This window comes from Podarcis muralis, chromosome 4, assembly GCF_964188315.1.
Source record: "Podarcis muralis chromosome 4, rPodMur119.hap1.1, whole genome shotgun sequence".
In the NCBI taxonomy this organism is placed as follows: Eukaryota; Metazoa; Chordata; class Lepidosauria; order Squamata; family Lacertidae; genus Podarcis; species Podarcis muralis.
In genome coordinates, this window is record NC_135658.1 from 37,166,927 (window position 1) to 37,180,744 (window position 13,818).

A 13,818-nucleotide genomic window follows, 5' to 3' on the forward strand; every position below is an offset into this window, starting at 1 on the left:
TCTGGTTTCCACACTGCATTTCATCCTGCTTCTTTGGAACATAACAGGTGCCTTGTTTTGCAAGTAGCAGAGGGATAAGCCAGTTTGTTAGCCAAGAGGAAGGGCCCTGGCTCAGTGGTAGAGCAACCACTTTGCCTGCAGGAGATCCCAGGCTCAATCCCCAGTATCTCCAGGTAGGACTGGAAAAAGACTCTTGTCTGGAACCCTGGAGAAGCTGCTAGTCAGTGTAGGCAAAAGGCTAAATGGACACGGGTCTGACTCAGTGTGAGGCAAGTTTCTATGTCCCTAAAGCAACTTGTCAAAGAGCTGCACCTATAGAAATGTAGGAACTCCTTTTTAACCAAGGATGGGGGAACCTGTTTTCCTTCTGATGTTGCTGGACTACAATTCCCATTGGTTCGGCTGGCTGGTGCTGATGGGAGCTGAAATCCCAACAACTTCTAGAGGACCAGAGATTCCCTATCCCTGTTTAAAGTGCATATTCCTATTCTAGGGAACTATCTCCCTATGCCTAAAGTTCCTCCTCTCAATTAATACTAGCTTTAAGATTACTACCCTATAATTACAAACCCACATGACTGCGTATCACCTTTCTGAGGTCAGGTTCTTGGGCTACAGGTATGCTAACAGTACTACATACACCCACTAATGTGCAGTCGAAAAAGTGTGTGGTATGAAATTATCAAATTACCCTTTCTCTGACCATTACTGCTCTTCATTGGCTGTTGTTTGTGGAAGGCAGGGATAATTATTTTTCCATTCATCAGACTGGGTTGCCCCAGCCATTCTGGGTGGCTTCCAACAAATCAAAACTTTTAGCTCCAGAACCTGGTTTGGGGGGGTCTCCATCATCTATAACAGCCAGTAATTAGTTGGTCTTTGTCTCAGTTTCCTTTCTACATGCTGAGATTACTTGGATACTGTCTCTCAAATAGCCCATTCTCCTTTCATTTCAGGTTCTGTCTTCCAGATTCCTTTTCTTAAATGTCTGAAAATTGTCAGCTCCGCCACCTTCTGTCTCCATTGCTTTGCTGGGCTCTTTAGCTGTAGGACTAGATCTGTTCCCGATTGCAACAATTCAAGCTGTAGACACTCACTGCAATCCAAGTGCTGCCATGGCTTCCAGTGTTGTATTGTAGCAAAAGAAACAGCAGTATTGGCCTTTTCTTTGCGTAGTTGACTGCAACAGAGTCCAAAAGAACACCAAACAAGGTTGTCAGTTGCTCAGACTAAATAAGAAAAGGAACAATTGGTTTATTTTCAAGATGCTTAAAGCAGATAATGAAGCTAACAGAGCTTAGACAGATTATGTTGGGAACTAAGTGAAATTATTTGTTGTTAAATTATAGATAATTACTATACCTGTCACTTTTGAATAAAGCCTAATAACTTGAATTATCACTGCAGGCAGTATTCTATTTTCAGCATAACTATCTCTTAGCATAAATCATTGTTGCTGCTTTCTGTGCAAAGAGCAGGGGCATATTTATTTAATAAAATGAAGGATTAGAAGCAAATGCCCAAAGAGATGGAAATGCTATCCATTTTGGAAATCTTTCCTGGCACACTCTATCAGTTACAAATTTTGGTGTCCATATAGGCTCCCCTTCTCAAACAGTTTTTGAACCCACCATTGAACAATTATTCACATGATCTCTGTCCCCAAAGGGATGTCAACGGAGAGTCTCAGAAGGAAGCAGCACAGAACATTCAAACCCTCCCGAGGCAAGAAAGTTACTTCTTTATGTGTGTTGTGGTTTGTAGAATCTCTATTGTCTTGTCATACCCCTGTAGCAAGAACTTGATATGTGACCCTGACGGATGCTCAGATTTTAATCTGAAAACAAATATTGAATATGGTTCCCTTAAGGGTGTAGTTATGGTGCTCATAGAAGACACTAGCTCCATTCGGATGTTACATAAAATCAACACACAAATGGATTGTGGGGCAACACTGATCAGCCCCTCCCCTGATGTGTTACAAACAGCTGCATGCACTAAGTCTTCTACCCAGCCTAGAACACTGATCATGCAGGGTTCTAGGTCAGATGGAAGCCTTCATGTGAACAGCTGTAAACAGGACAGAACCCTCCTCCAGATGTTTGTACTGTATATGTGTATACCCTGTGGTGCAAAAGTATTCGGCATGGTTCTGTCCCCCCTTGGGTGTTGATTTTACACATGACCATATTAGCAGCAAATATGGCTTATATGCACTCTTAAACCAAATGGTGGGTGGGCATAGATTAACCAATTCTGTCTGAATGAAATGCTGAAGGCCTACCCTTCTACATCTCTGTTTCTGTCTGCATGTTTATTTAAAAAGGTTAAGTGTCAAACCTATAATATAAATGAGGTACAAATAAATTCCCTGTGTAGGCAGCAGTCACGTGTTGTCTAGACAAGCGTCCCTTTAGGCATCTTCATTTACAGATCACCTCTCCCAATGAAATGTAATAATACTAAGAATACAGGTCATTCTTCCTTCAGAAATGCTTGTTTTTCCTGTGTATGTACACATAAATTGAACTCAACATTTTATCCAGGCCGTAGCTGGAACAGACTGGAAGTAGGTTACATTAGGACAGGAGTTGGTTCAAATTAATTTTAGAATATATTGGGATGATGGGGGTTGTGGGGAATGAAAACTGAACTGCAGCTACTTTTATCACAAAATGCACAGAAAGGCCTTGGAGCCATTCACCTGGCATCTGAGTTAATTGCTAGTATCTCAGTAGGGACGCGGGTGGCACTGTGATCTAAACCACAGAGCCTAGGGCTTGCTGATCAAAAGGTCGGCGGTTCAAATCCCTGCGACTGGGTGAGCTTCTGTTGCTTGCTCCCTGCTCCTGCCAACCTAGCAGTTCGAAAGCACGTCAAAGTGCAAGTAGATAAATAGGTACCACTCCAGCTGGAAGGTAAACGGCGTTTCCGTGTGCTGCTCTGGTTCGCCAGAAGCAGCTTAGTCATGCTGGCCACATGACCTGGAAGCTGTACGCTGGCTCCCTCGGCCAGTAAAGCGAGATGTGCGCCACAACCCCAGAGTCGTCCATGACTGGACCTAATGGTCAGGGGTCCCTTTACCTTTATCTCAGTAAAATATATTTCAAATAATGCTAATGCTACAGAGAGAGACCTGCTGAGCGAGTGAATGATATATAAAATAGTGAGGCATTTTAACCACACTCTGATCTTCTTAAGTTCATAAGCGTCACATAAACTTGCAGACGTTGTTGGACTACAACTCCCATCAACTCAGCCACCATAGCCAATGTTCTTGGGTGATGGGAATTGAAGTCTAAAGCATCCCCATTGCTACTTTTCAACAAGTTCATATAACTATTCCAATGTGTTTCAAAAAAAGAAACATGTTTAATGTTCATGCTTTTCTTCCTTACTAAAAACATCACCTGCAGTGCTAATCATGCTTACCTAGAAGTGAATCCCCCTCAGAAGCATTGGGTTTCCTGCTGAAATCCTTTTCATACCACAAATGTTGGGTTTTTTCTTGTTGTTTTTTGGAGAGGGGAGATAGTTTGTCGCCCCCTCCAGACAGCAATAATGTGGTATCATTGGAGAAGAATTGCAGAACAACTGATGAAGCAGAATTAAATCCTTCATTAATGCACTATTATTGTGTCAAAAACCTGTTGTGGAATATGCCAACCAAAACACCAAACTGGAGAGGTTTAGGTACCAGAATCACAGTTTATGTGTAATTTTTCAGTTTAGTGGTATTATTTGGGGCTGATGGTAGATTTAACACTGATGCATATAACAATGCCAGTGGTTTTATATGGGGCTGGGATTGCAAAGATTTTTCAGGGGAATATGAATTTAGGTCCCTCAGCCGGACACAATATCGGGGCCAGGGGAAGTGGCAATGTCCCAGGAGCATGCTTGACTTCATTTACATGCATAGGATCTAATCTTCCTGCTTTATGTGTAGCGGCAGCAGAAGAGAGCTTGTGGTCTCTCATCCAGCAACTACCAGCCAGCATGGTATAGTGGTTAAGTGTGGTGGACTCGTAATCTGGTGAACCAGGTTCGCTTCCCCGCTCCTCCACATGCAGCTGCTGGGTGACCTTGGGCTAGTCACACTTCTCTGAAGTCTCTCAGCCCCACTCACCTCACAGAGTGTTTGTTGGGGGGGGGGAGGGAAAGGAGATTGTTAGCTGCTTTGAGACTATCTTGTATTGTACATGTCTTTTATTATTATTATTTTATCCCATGAGCCACCTAGAATCAGAAAAGCAGCCTATAAATATTTTACAGTAAATAGCTGTTTCATCTTCCATTCCATAGGCATGAGATAGGGAGGGAAGGGGGCAGAATGGCAATTGGAAAGTTCCTTTGCTGTGACTGCTGATGCCACAGACCCCCTTTCTTCCTTCCTGAATAATAATAATAATAATAATAATAATAATAATAATAATGCACCACCACAGTAAGCATGTTAACCCTGTGAATTTGGGGGAAGATAAATTCCTTCCCCCCCACCCCACTCACAAGACCAGTCGATGACAAGAAAACTTTTGTGGAAATGCTACTTTTTGTGTGTGACAACAGAAGGAAAACCAGAAAAAAGGCATATTGAGCCTTAACCTTTAATGTCCCTTAATGTAACCAAATTACATAGTCAGAGATAGATAACTTCTGTCCTAGGTACTTTATCTAGTAAAATCTCCCAAGTGCTATATTTTTTACAAAGGCTAACTTCTCAAACCTCATGACACATTTCATTAGTATCCTAGGGAGTTTGCTTAAGTATATTATTAGAATGACTCATTTTTCTGTCCAGCTAATCTCCGTAGCCTGGATATTGTAGCAATAATTGACAGATAAAGATAGGTTAACGCAAATGTGCCTTTTCTGTAGAGATTAGGAGGTGCAAACTTACTGCTTTTCTGTTGTTGTTGAGTACCCATAATGGAGTATGTTGCCATGTCCCTTTCTGTCCTTTACAAGCATTATCTGTAATAATAGTTTATAGAAAGTTTGGTGTCATTGCTGTGGAGATGGGAGTGGGGCAGCTTGAAACTTAAAAACAACCTTTTCAGCATTTACTCATTTAAAATCATTGCCGTTGGCCATTGCTTTCTGTTACAGCTCATCCTCTTTTCCTAATTTGAAGTAATGAATAGTGATGAGTTTTTATCAGATTATGCAGAATCTGTGAGGATTGGCTCATAGAACCATTTCTTTCTCTGCACATGTCCGAAATAGAAAACTATACCCTAAGTTTGTTTATAAGGAGCATATCAGAAATGTACCCACTGTTTCATTTCCTGCATTTCATATACCCAACTCCAATTTTCTGCCATTTTTATTGAAAGACCACTTCAGTGCATTATCCAAGCTCTTGCTAGCAAACAAAATCTCTGAGATGACATATCCATTATTGGGGATGATTGAGGCAATGGCATCAGCTAACTTCCTGAAACAGACATCTCCAATAGAGTAATAACTATCAATCAGATAGATTATACTATGATAAGAAACAAGCAAAAAATGAACAAATAATACTTGTATAAAGGAAAAGCACATAGTAACCCATTACAAGCACAGCACAGACGTCCTCCCATGCTTTCCCACCTGATTAAATCCCAGGCTTGTAGCAGAAAAAGAAAGAAATGAGCTGAAGTGGAATGGAGGACAGGAAATAGGCAGTCTCTAAACAGTATCATCCACCAGTGATTGTCCACCGGCAGAAACGACTTCTGCTTGCACAAGAGGGCTTCCCCATTCTCTCTTTCCTGCATACTCTCAAAAGCTTATCTGGGGGATTCAGGGACCTTCAGGAGCAGATTGGGGGTACTCAGGGAGCTGCACAGAGTGGAGTCCACCTACAAATAAATGATCAACACAGATTCATTTATTACTACCCAGTGCTGGAAATAGACACAACATTGCTTTCAATGAATCACCACCACAAACAAATTTATTATTCTCCCGCAGAAGACAGTATGCTGAAACGCAGTGGACATACTGTTTCTTTTGATGTCTGTTTACAGCCTGAGCATCATTTTGAGGCTTTGCACTTTACCATACCACTTATTTAGTATGATGCAATATCAGTCCCACCAAGTTGTTTTCAATTGAGAGCAAATGGCCCTTCAAGAAAAGCTTGCCAGGCTTTTCAGATGCCTGAGGTCCCATTTGCTGCTCCCCTCCCACTAAGGACCTTATGCAAGTCACTTAAGTAGAGCCCATTTACAAGGACTGCCATTGAATTAATGAATCATTTTGAAAATTGCTATCCAACTCCAATATAAAAATCTAGCATGATAAAAACTAGTAGGAGGCAGTAATGTTGCCTCATTTTGAATCCTAAGCTCCTAGCTTATTGCTGGGCATAAAGAGGCTGCAGTGGTTAAGGCAAACCTTAACTTTAAGGCAGGAGTTTTGACGTGTGACCATGGATGGTGCAGAACAAATGCATAACAGGACTTGGGAGTTCAATGTTTTGTCGTTCCTGAAATTAGTCCCTATTCCTTTCACTTCCCCAGTTGTCATAAATAGATTCTCTGTTCCTCTTGTTCCCACAGGGAGCAGCTTCATCCCTTCACTTTTGTGCTGGTTTGGTCTATGTGGTGAGAATACCACAGGGAACATGCAAAGCACAATAAGCACCACTATCACAGTGCCAAGAAAAAGCAGCAGAAATATGTTGGTGGAAGAAGATAAAGCCACCTGACTTTGCATGTTTTTATCCTCTCTGCATGGTGAAAGCACCACTCAGAGATAGAATCAGCACAAAAAGAACCTAGGAAACCATCCTTTTGTAGAATAAAGTGGTAACAGAGAAAGAAAAAGAAAACATCATTCTCTGCCTAGTCTTGGAAATGTTCAAATGCATCCTGCAAATTCTGGTTGTTGGTGGGTTTAACCATTAGGCAGAACACTTACAGCCTACTTTCCAGCATGCCTGTAGATGCTGTTCTCTGTGTGCTATGCATTTGAAAAGTTAAGCCACTTCAGCCTTCTCACCCAAGGCCATGTTGAGCATCTGCAGTCACAACTCTTTTTTCTGCATAAGAGGTGTGCAGGTGTTAAGCTGCCTTTGACACAAGGGATTTTGCTTGTATCACTTATATGGATTTGTGCATTTACATTTTAAAGCCCAAGTCTTTAAAATGTTATCACACTAATACAGGAGGTCTTTCACTTCACAAGACTCTGAAAGCCGCTCTCACATGTAATGAAAACTTTTGTATGGCATTATGTTTAAGCTACCCTGTTCCTGCACTCAATTAATACATCTACCTTTATAAAAAGGGCACCTTCTGGTTAGAGTGAGTCATGCCTCCTTTTTCTCTTGAATATTCAAGGCATTTCCAGGCATGGGTGCTTACGAGTGTCAGGTATACTCTATCAGACACTCACAAGCCCAAACGGGATTGCACTGATCCCTGCAGGAAAAGCCTGTGTCACTTCAGCACAAGGATACAGTCGTACCTTGGTTCTCAAATGTAATCCATTCTGGAAGTCCGTTTGACTTCCAAAATGTTCGAAAACCAAGGCGTGGCTTCCGATTGGTGCAGGCACCCCAGAAACAATAGCCGACAGCCACATCAGACGTTTGGCTTCCAAAAAATGTTCGAAAACTGGAACACTTACTTCTGGGTTTTCGGCGTTCGGAAGCTGAAATGTTCAAATACCAAGGCATTTGAGAACCAAGATTCCGCTTTGGAAACATTTGGTTTCCTCTTTAGAAAAGCAAACACCCAATCAAGTGAGCTGCCACAGGGTGGGAGGAGACAAGGAGATAAGAGGCCATAGGCTGCTAAAGGATTAGAACTATGTATTGTAGTGGCAGAGGACCCCTACTCAGAAGAAAGTTCTGCTGTGTTCAGTGGGGTTTGCTTCCTAATAAGTGTGTTTAGTATCGTTGCTTAAATATGGCCGTGGGGAAAAGGTATTATAGTGCAAACCTTGTCTTGTAGAAACGGTCATGTGGAGACCTGTACAGGCAGACAAGGTATTCTATACATATGAAGCCACATGGAGATTCCAGTTATATGAAATGGGCCCTAGGTTTTTTTCCCCTGTACCCAGTAGCTATCATGCATAATGAATAGAAATCCCACACACAAATTTACTTCTTGTTCAAAAGCTAGTTTAGAAAAGGGCGTGTATTCTTTTTTAAAGTGTTTTGCAAGTCCTCATTCATTATTATTTTTTCCACTGTATGATTTAAACTTCAAAAAGGTTTTTAATGCACAAGGAGGGGTTCCCATGTTGATAAAAACCACTTTGATGTTAGCAACAACACCTTCTCGAGGAAACATGAAAAAAATCTTGCTAATGAATTTGTATGAAGAAGTACAAATTATTAAAGCAGACATAGCTCAGTCCATGTGTAGATTATAAATGAGGGTGGCAGAAATTTTAAACTCAATTCACACTAAGCGTATGTGATGTTATGGCACAGTTCACTACATTAAGCTGTTTCATTTGCTAGCGTAGTAATGTTCGTGTATTGATAGCTGAACTGTAAGAATCCTCTCTCTTGAAAAGCAGGAAACATTGTTCATTGATGCAACAAAGGGTAATAACAAAGCAAGATGTCACACTACTTTTATTTGCATTTTAGGTCAGCCTCAAAACATGTAGATAAAGACCTTGGAAATATAGAGGAAAACAAAAAGTTAGAAGAAAACAATCACAAATCGGAAGCTTGAGATAGAGAACTTGTCAGTCACCACCATTCCAGGTAGGCGTGAACAATTTCATAATGTTGTCTATCTGTACTCTGTATATGATTTGAATGGCTTTTAGTCTCTGCATTGCTGAAGTGTTTGTAGTATTTACACATCAAGATGAACCTAGGTTTATCTGCTCAACATTTGGAAGGCCTTCAGAAACGCTTTCAGTTGCTTGGGGCTTTCTGTGGGGTTACTTGAAAAACAAACAACGGTTATCACCTCACCAAGAGACAAACTGTTATCAATAGAATCTTATCAATTGTTATCAATAGAATCTGCTATCAATAGAATCTATCTTGGACTTCCTAAGACCTCTAAGCACTTTAGCACCACACTGTTCACTAAAATAACACACACTGTTCACTAAAATAACGGAAGCAACTCCAGGGCTAAGTATAAACTCCTGGGTGTCTTCTAGGTCAACCAGTGTGCCTGTTTTGACTGGATATGAACTCCTGGTTCAAACAGGCCACTCTGTCCACCACCAATCACTGCAATTTATCTATATGTCTCTGTACACCAGGGGCTCAGTGCTATTTGTTTAATCTTTTTCTCGAAGGACAAAAGTTCGAAAGAATATCTATGTAATCTATCCATGATAGATTACATGTAGGTTGTGCTACTTCAAAGCAGTAAGTTTGTTCTGATGGCAGTTCTATTCTACTTCAAAGTTTGGGTTTGTTCTGATGGCAGTTCTATACCACTGTGAAGAGACTTTCTTTTCAGAAGCCCTGTGCTAGCACTCTCCAGAAACAAAGTATGAATAGATTTTCAGTCCAAAAATACTCATTTCAGAATGAGTAACACTGGGACCAAGACTCAAGAGTTAGACTGTGTACATTAAAAGTACATCCTGGGCTAAGTGTAGTTTGCCCCTTATAGAGCTGCAATTTCCAGCACACTTTACAATCTACAGTTACCAATATTTGAGGGTGGGGTGGGGGAAGGATGCTTTAATTGTATGCAAGACAAAGAGCTAAGGCAAAAAAGAGAAGGCAGTCAATGTTTAGGAAAGCCTCAGGAACAGAGCCTCGGGCAACAGGGCCAGCACTGATCGAGGGCTTGCTCAGCACTGTCATGGCACCTTTGTAACTTTTCAAAAGTCAGTTGAGAGATTCAAAACCATTTATGATTTTGGAAAATATTTTTAACACTTGCTGGCAAATTATAATGCACTCTTCATTGTTGTGCGTTTCATGGTGTTCTATGGTAGCCTTCATTTATTTCTTCCTTTTTTATTTTTATGGCATGCATTTTATGTGGGAAAACTAATATCCCTCGCCCCACCACCCCCATTTGTGTATTATCATCAACATACAAGTTCATCTTGACTGACCTTGTTTTTTCTCATTTTCAGAGAATAAACATAGACCAACTGAAGCATGAACATGGATTGTATTTAAGATATATACAAAGACATGACAGCTATTCATGGTTCAAGTATTACACAGATCATTCTATCAAGTTTTCGGAGGAATTTACACAGTTATCTCAAGCTTACAAAAATATCAGCAAAACTAATTTTGGCGGCAGCCGTGATAATAGGTCACAAGTTTGTGTTCTGTTTGAATATCTTTTTTTTCTTTTTTTTTTTCTTTTTTTGTAAATGTCTGCACTGAAGATTTCTTTTGGTTTGCCTTTATGTAAATTTTTTACGTAGCTATTTTTATACACTGTAAGGCTTTGTTCTGGGAGTCGCTGGTAATCTGATGTATAGTGTAATGTTTTTATTTCCATTGTTTGTTGCACCCTTTAAAGAGGTACATTTCTAATTCTGATTGCTATCAGTAAAGCTCTTACTTTGCACAGCAAGTATCTAATTTATAAGATTGCCTTATGGGAAAATGAGACACTTCTCTCTATGTTTTTCAATCACCACTAAAGGAAAAAGGGGGGAATAAATCTGTAAAAAAAAAAATAAGTAAAAGCAAACTAACCGGTTTTTGAAATAATGAACACCTGCTCAACTACAAAGGACATGTATATAATTTACAAAAGGAGAGTAAAGTATTAAACAAGATTCATGTTGTCATGTATACAGATGTCCTACTAACAAGTCTTTTTTAGACAGGAAAATCTTTTTATTGATAGCATTCTGGAAAACTAATTGTTATTGCAATTCCATGATATATAGTGTGAATGACTGAAATTAAGAATTAGTTCTGAAATATTTTTGTTATCCACTGCCTTAAATATTATCTATCTTTTTATTTTAAAAGAAAAAAAGATCAGTTGAAATTGGAAGTTTTTGGGTTTTTTTAAGTGGTCATATCAAAGCTGCATTTTTCCACAAAATAGAATATATATTTTTGTGTGTGTGCGTTTTTGTTAACTACACTACAGATATTGCACCTTGAGATAATTTTAGTGTTTTTAACTGGTACATAATTTATCAAAAAAAAGTACATGAAATTGTAACAATGGAATGAAATCTATGTATCTTTAGTTACATTCAAGATTGTAACTTTATAAATCTGTTTTATGCTTGAGAATTTTTTTAGAAAGTTAGCATAAAAAGAAACATTTGAATAGATCGGGGCAAATAGACAGCAGTATTTAGCAGTGCTCTTTTAGCGGAAGAATAGCATCTGGGAGAATGTGCTAGATAATTTTTGATAACGGCAGGAAAATATTACTGGAATGGAAGTTTCTGTTTACAGATTTACAAGCCAGGAAAACAGGAAGATTCTGTAGATTGTGGGGAGTTTAAGAAGAAGAAAAATGGAGATGGAAATTAGGAAATGTATTTTGCCACTTAGGGGGGAAAAACACTGTTGTAAATTTGTAAAATGTTAAATGTCTGGGCAGTAGTGACTGATGTCTTAAATAAAAGCTTCCTGTAGTGTACTGGCATGGATTAAATACATGAAATGTCCTATAAATTCAATACTGTATAAAATATTACAGAAAAAAACTGTTAAAGTCCTCTCTGCATTGGTTAAGGCTTTATTTGGCAGGGGAACAAAAAAATTAATCTTGGTCAATGTTTAAACCAAAGTTAAAAGGGGGATAAAACCAAAGTCATTTGTTTTGCATGGCAAAGCCATTTATGATATCTTTGTAAATACTGTGGTTTGTTTTTTTCCTTTTTCCTTTTTCTTTTCTTTTTTTTTTAGAATTTTGTTTTTTTCAAAAAAAAATCTAAAATTTTTAAGCACCTGTTTTCCAAAATAAAATGTGAACACACACAAAAAAAGATTATATATAATTTTGTTTTGGCGTGAAGACATCATTACTTATAAGAGAAGATTCAATTGGTGTGAGTATAGTAAAGGGAAAAGACTTGCACTGCAATATCATGTCTTTTAAGTTTTATGAAACGTAAGCATACAAAAGTAGTCCCATTAACAAAAGGATCTCTCCTGATCTGTAAAAGAGCCATGCAACTGACCAGACTTGAAACAAGAGTGGACACCAAAAAATGAGAGTGCTCAACTTCTGCATCCAGTGTCATTATGGGAAACCAAACTCTCACCTTTTGAATTTCTACTGGCCATTCCAATGTAATTCTTGGGGGGTGTTTCTTCACTGTTGACATCAGACATGTTTCAGGAATCAACAGTACAAATTAATTGTTGCAATTCATGCCTGGAAGACAATAAAAGTGAAGTATGTTTTCACATTCCTGTCTGACATTTCAGTTCAAGTGGGATATTCATACCTACATGAAATAGTTCAGTAATTTGGTTGGCATGGGTCCTGGTCAGGCAGATGCTTTTGCACATGCATAACTTCAGTCTGTTAGTGCCAAGAGACTGGACAGCTGGGAGTTGTGGTACAGAGAACATTGGGAAGCTCCATGAATGTATTACTCATGCACACAGCAGGACAAAGAGATGGACAAGACAAAAGGGGATAGTAAAGTAGCAGAGAAAACACATTCAGGTGCAACCCAGAGAAAGTAATAGACTCAAGTCCTATGGTAATCAGTGAACCACTGCACACAGTGGAGAACTCAAGTACTATTGTTTCCACTGGGATTTTTTTTTAAGAACTCAACTTTTGCTGGCTTGGGTCTGGCCCATGAAGAGATAAAGGTAAAGAGACCCCTGGCCATTAGGTCCAGTCGTGACCGACTCTGGGGTTGCGGCGCTCATCTCGCTTTATTAGCCAAAGGAGCCAGCGTACAGCTTCTGGGTCATGTGGCCAGCATGACTAAGCCGCTTCTGGTGAACCAGGGCAGTGCACGGAAATGCCGTTTACCTTCCCACCGGAGCAGTACCTATTTACCTACTTGCACTTTGACGTGCTTTTGAACTGCTAGGTTGGCAGGAGCAGGGACCGAGCAATGGGAGCTCATCCCATCACGGGGATTCGAACCGCCGACCACCTGATCGGCAAGTCCTAGGATCTGTGGTTTAACCCACAGTGCCACCCGTGTCCCTTGGCTTGGGTCTGGCCCATGAAGAGATAGGAAAGAATAATTATGTATATTGCATACTGGGTAGAAAGACTAGAAAAGAGCTTGGGAAAGGTCCAAGTCTCATGGATGCAAGCTACCCAGAGAACTCTGAAATGCTCTTCAACATATTGAGGCCAAAAATTGGGATGCGCATCTTCCCGGCCATGCTCCCACACAAGAGCACAGTGCCCCAAAACGGGATGTCCCAATTTAATGGGGGCAGTAGAGCAGTGTGTTTTGATATTTTATGCACCTGTGCATGCAAGAATGGCTGGATGGAAAATGGTAAGCAGGCTTCTTTGACTTCCGTTTCATTCTGTGATTAAAGAATGAGTCTGACTCACGTATAGAGGACAGGGTAAATGCTCAGACAAGGCCTTTGCTATTTGTAAGTGGTGGCAGATGACAAGGTAAAAAATTGTTAAAAATGTAGAAACTTAAAAATGGGCTATTGTCAGGGGCTCAGGAGCAGAGGCACAGGGGAGAGAGGAAATGGAGAGCGAAGGGGAAGAATCTGAGGGCAGCGGAGGGCAGAATGACAGTGACCCGAGAGATTCCATAAGCCTCTCCAGTGAATCAGAAGATTCCCAGAAGGGGGCGCCGATGGCCAGGGCAAGGGGGGTCCCAGGGGACACACACCAGAAGCAGGGGGCCAGCGGAGACTCCCAAAGCAGTAGCTGGAAATCAGGACCAGCTTCCCCACCAGAG

At 40.2% G+C, this 13,818-nt stretch overlaps 1 protein-coding gene across 5 annotated transcripts in view; it reads left to right on the forward strand.

The window, feature by feature from the left end:
- ALCAM (activated leukocyte cell adhesion molecule) overlaps positions 1-12,330 on the forward strand; it is a 115,365-nt gene extending 103,035 nt beyond the window's left edge. For 2 of the 5 annotated variants that reach the window (XM_077927189.1, XM_077927187.1), the window contains 3 exons: positions 1,669-1,746; positions 8,597-8,716; positions 10,066-12,330. In XM_077927189.1, the coding sequence (XP_077783315.1) occupies positions 1,669-1,746; positions 8,597-8,684 (166 nt within the window). In that variant the 3' untranslated portion in view covers positions 8,685-8,716; positions 10,066-12,330. The remainder of the gene's footprint in view (positions 1-1,668; positions 1,747-8,596; positions 8,717-10,065) is intronic. The other 3 variants (XM_077927191.1, XM_077927192.1, XM_077927188.1) reach the window with 2 other exon arrangements.
- Positions 12,331-13,818: the final 1,488 nt, after the last annotated feature.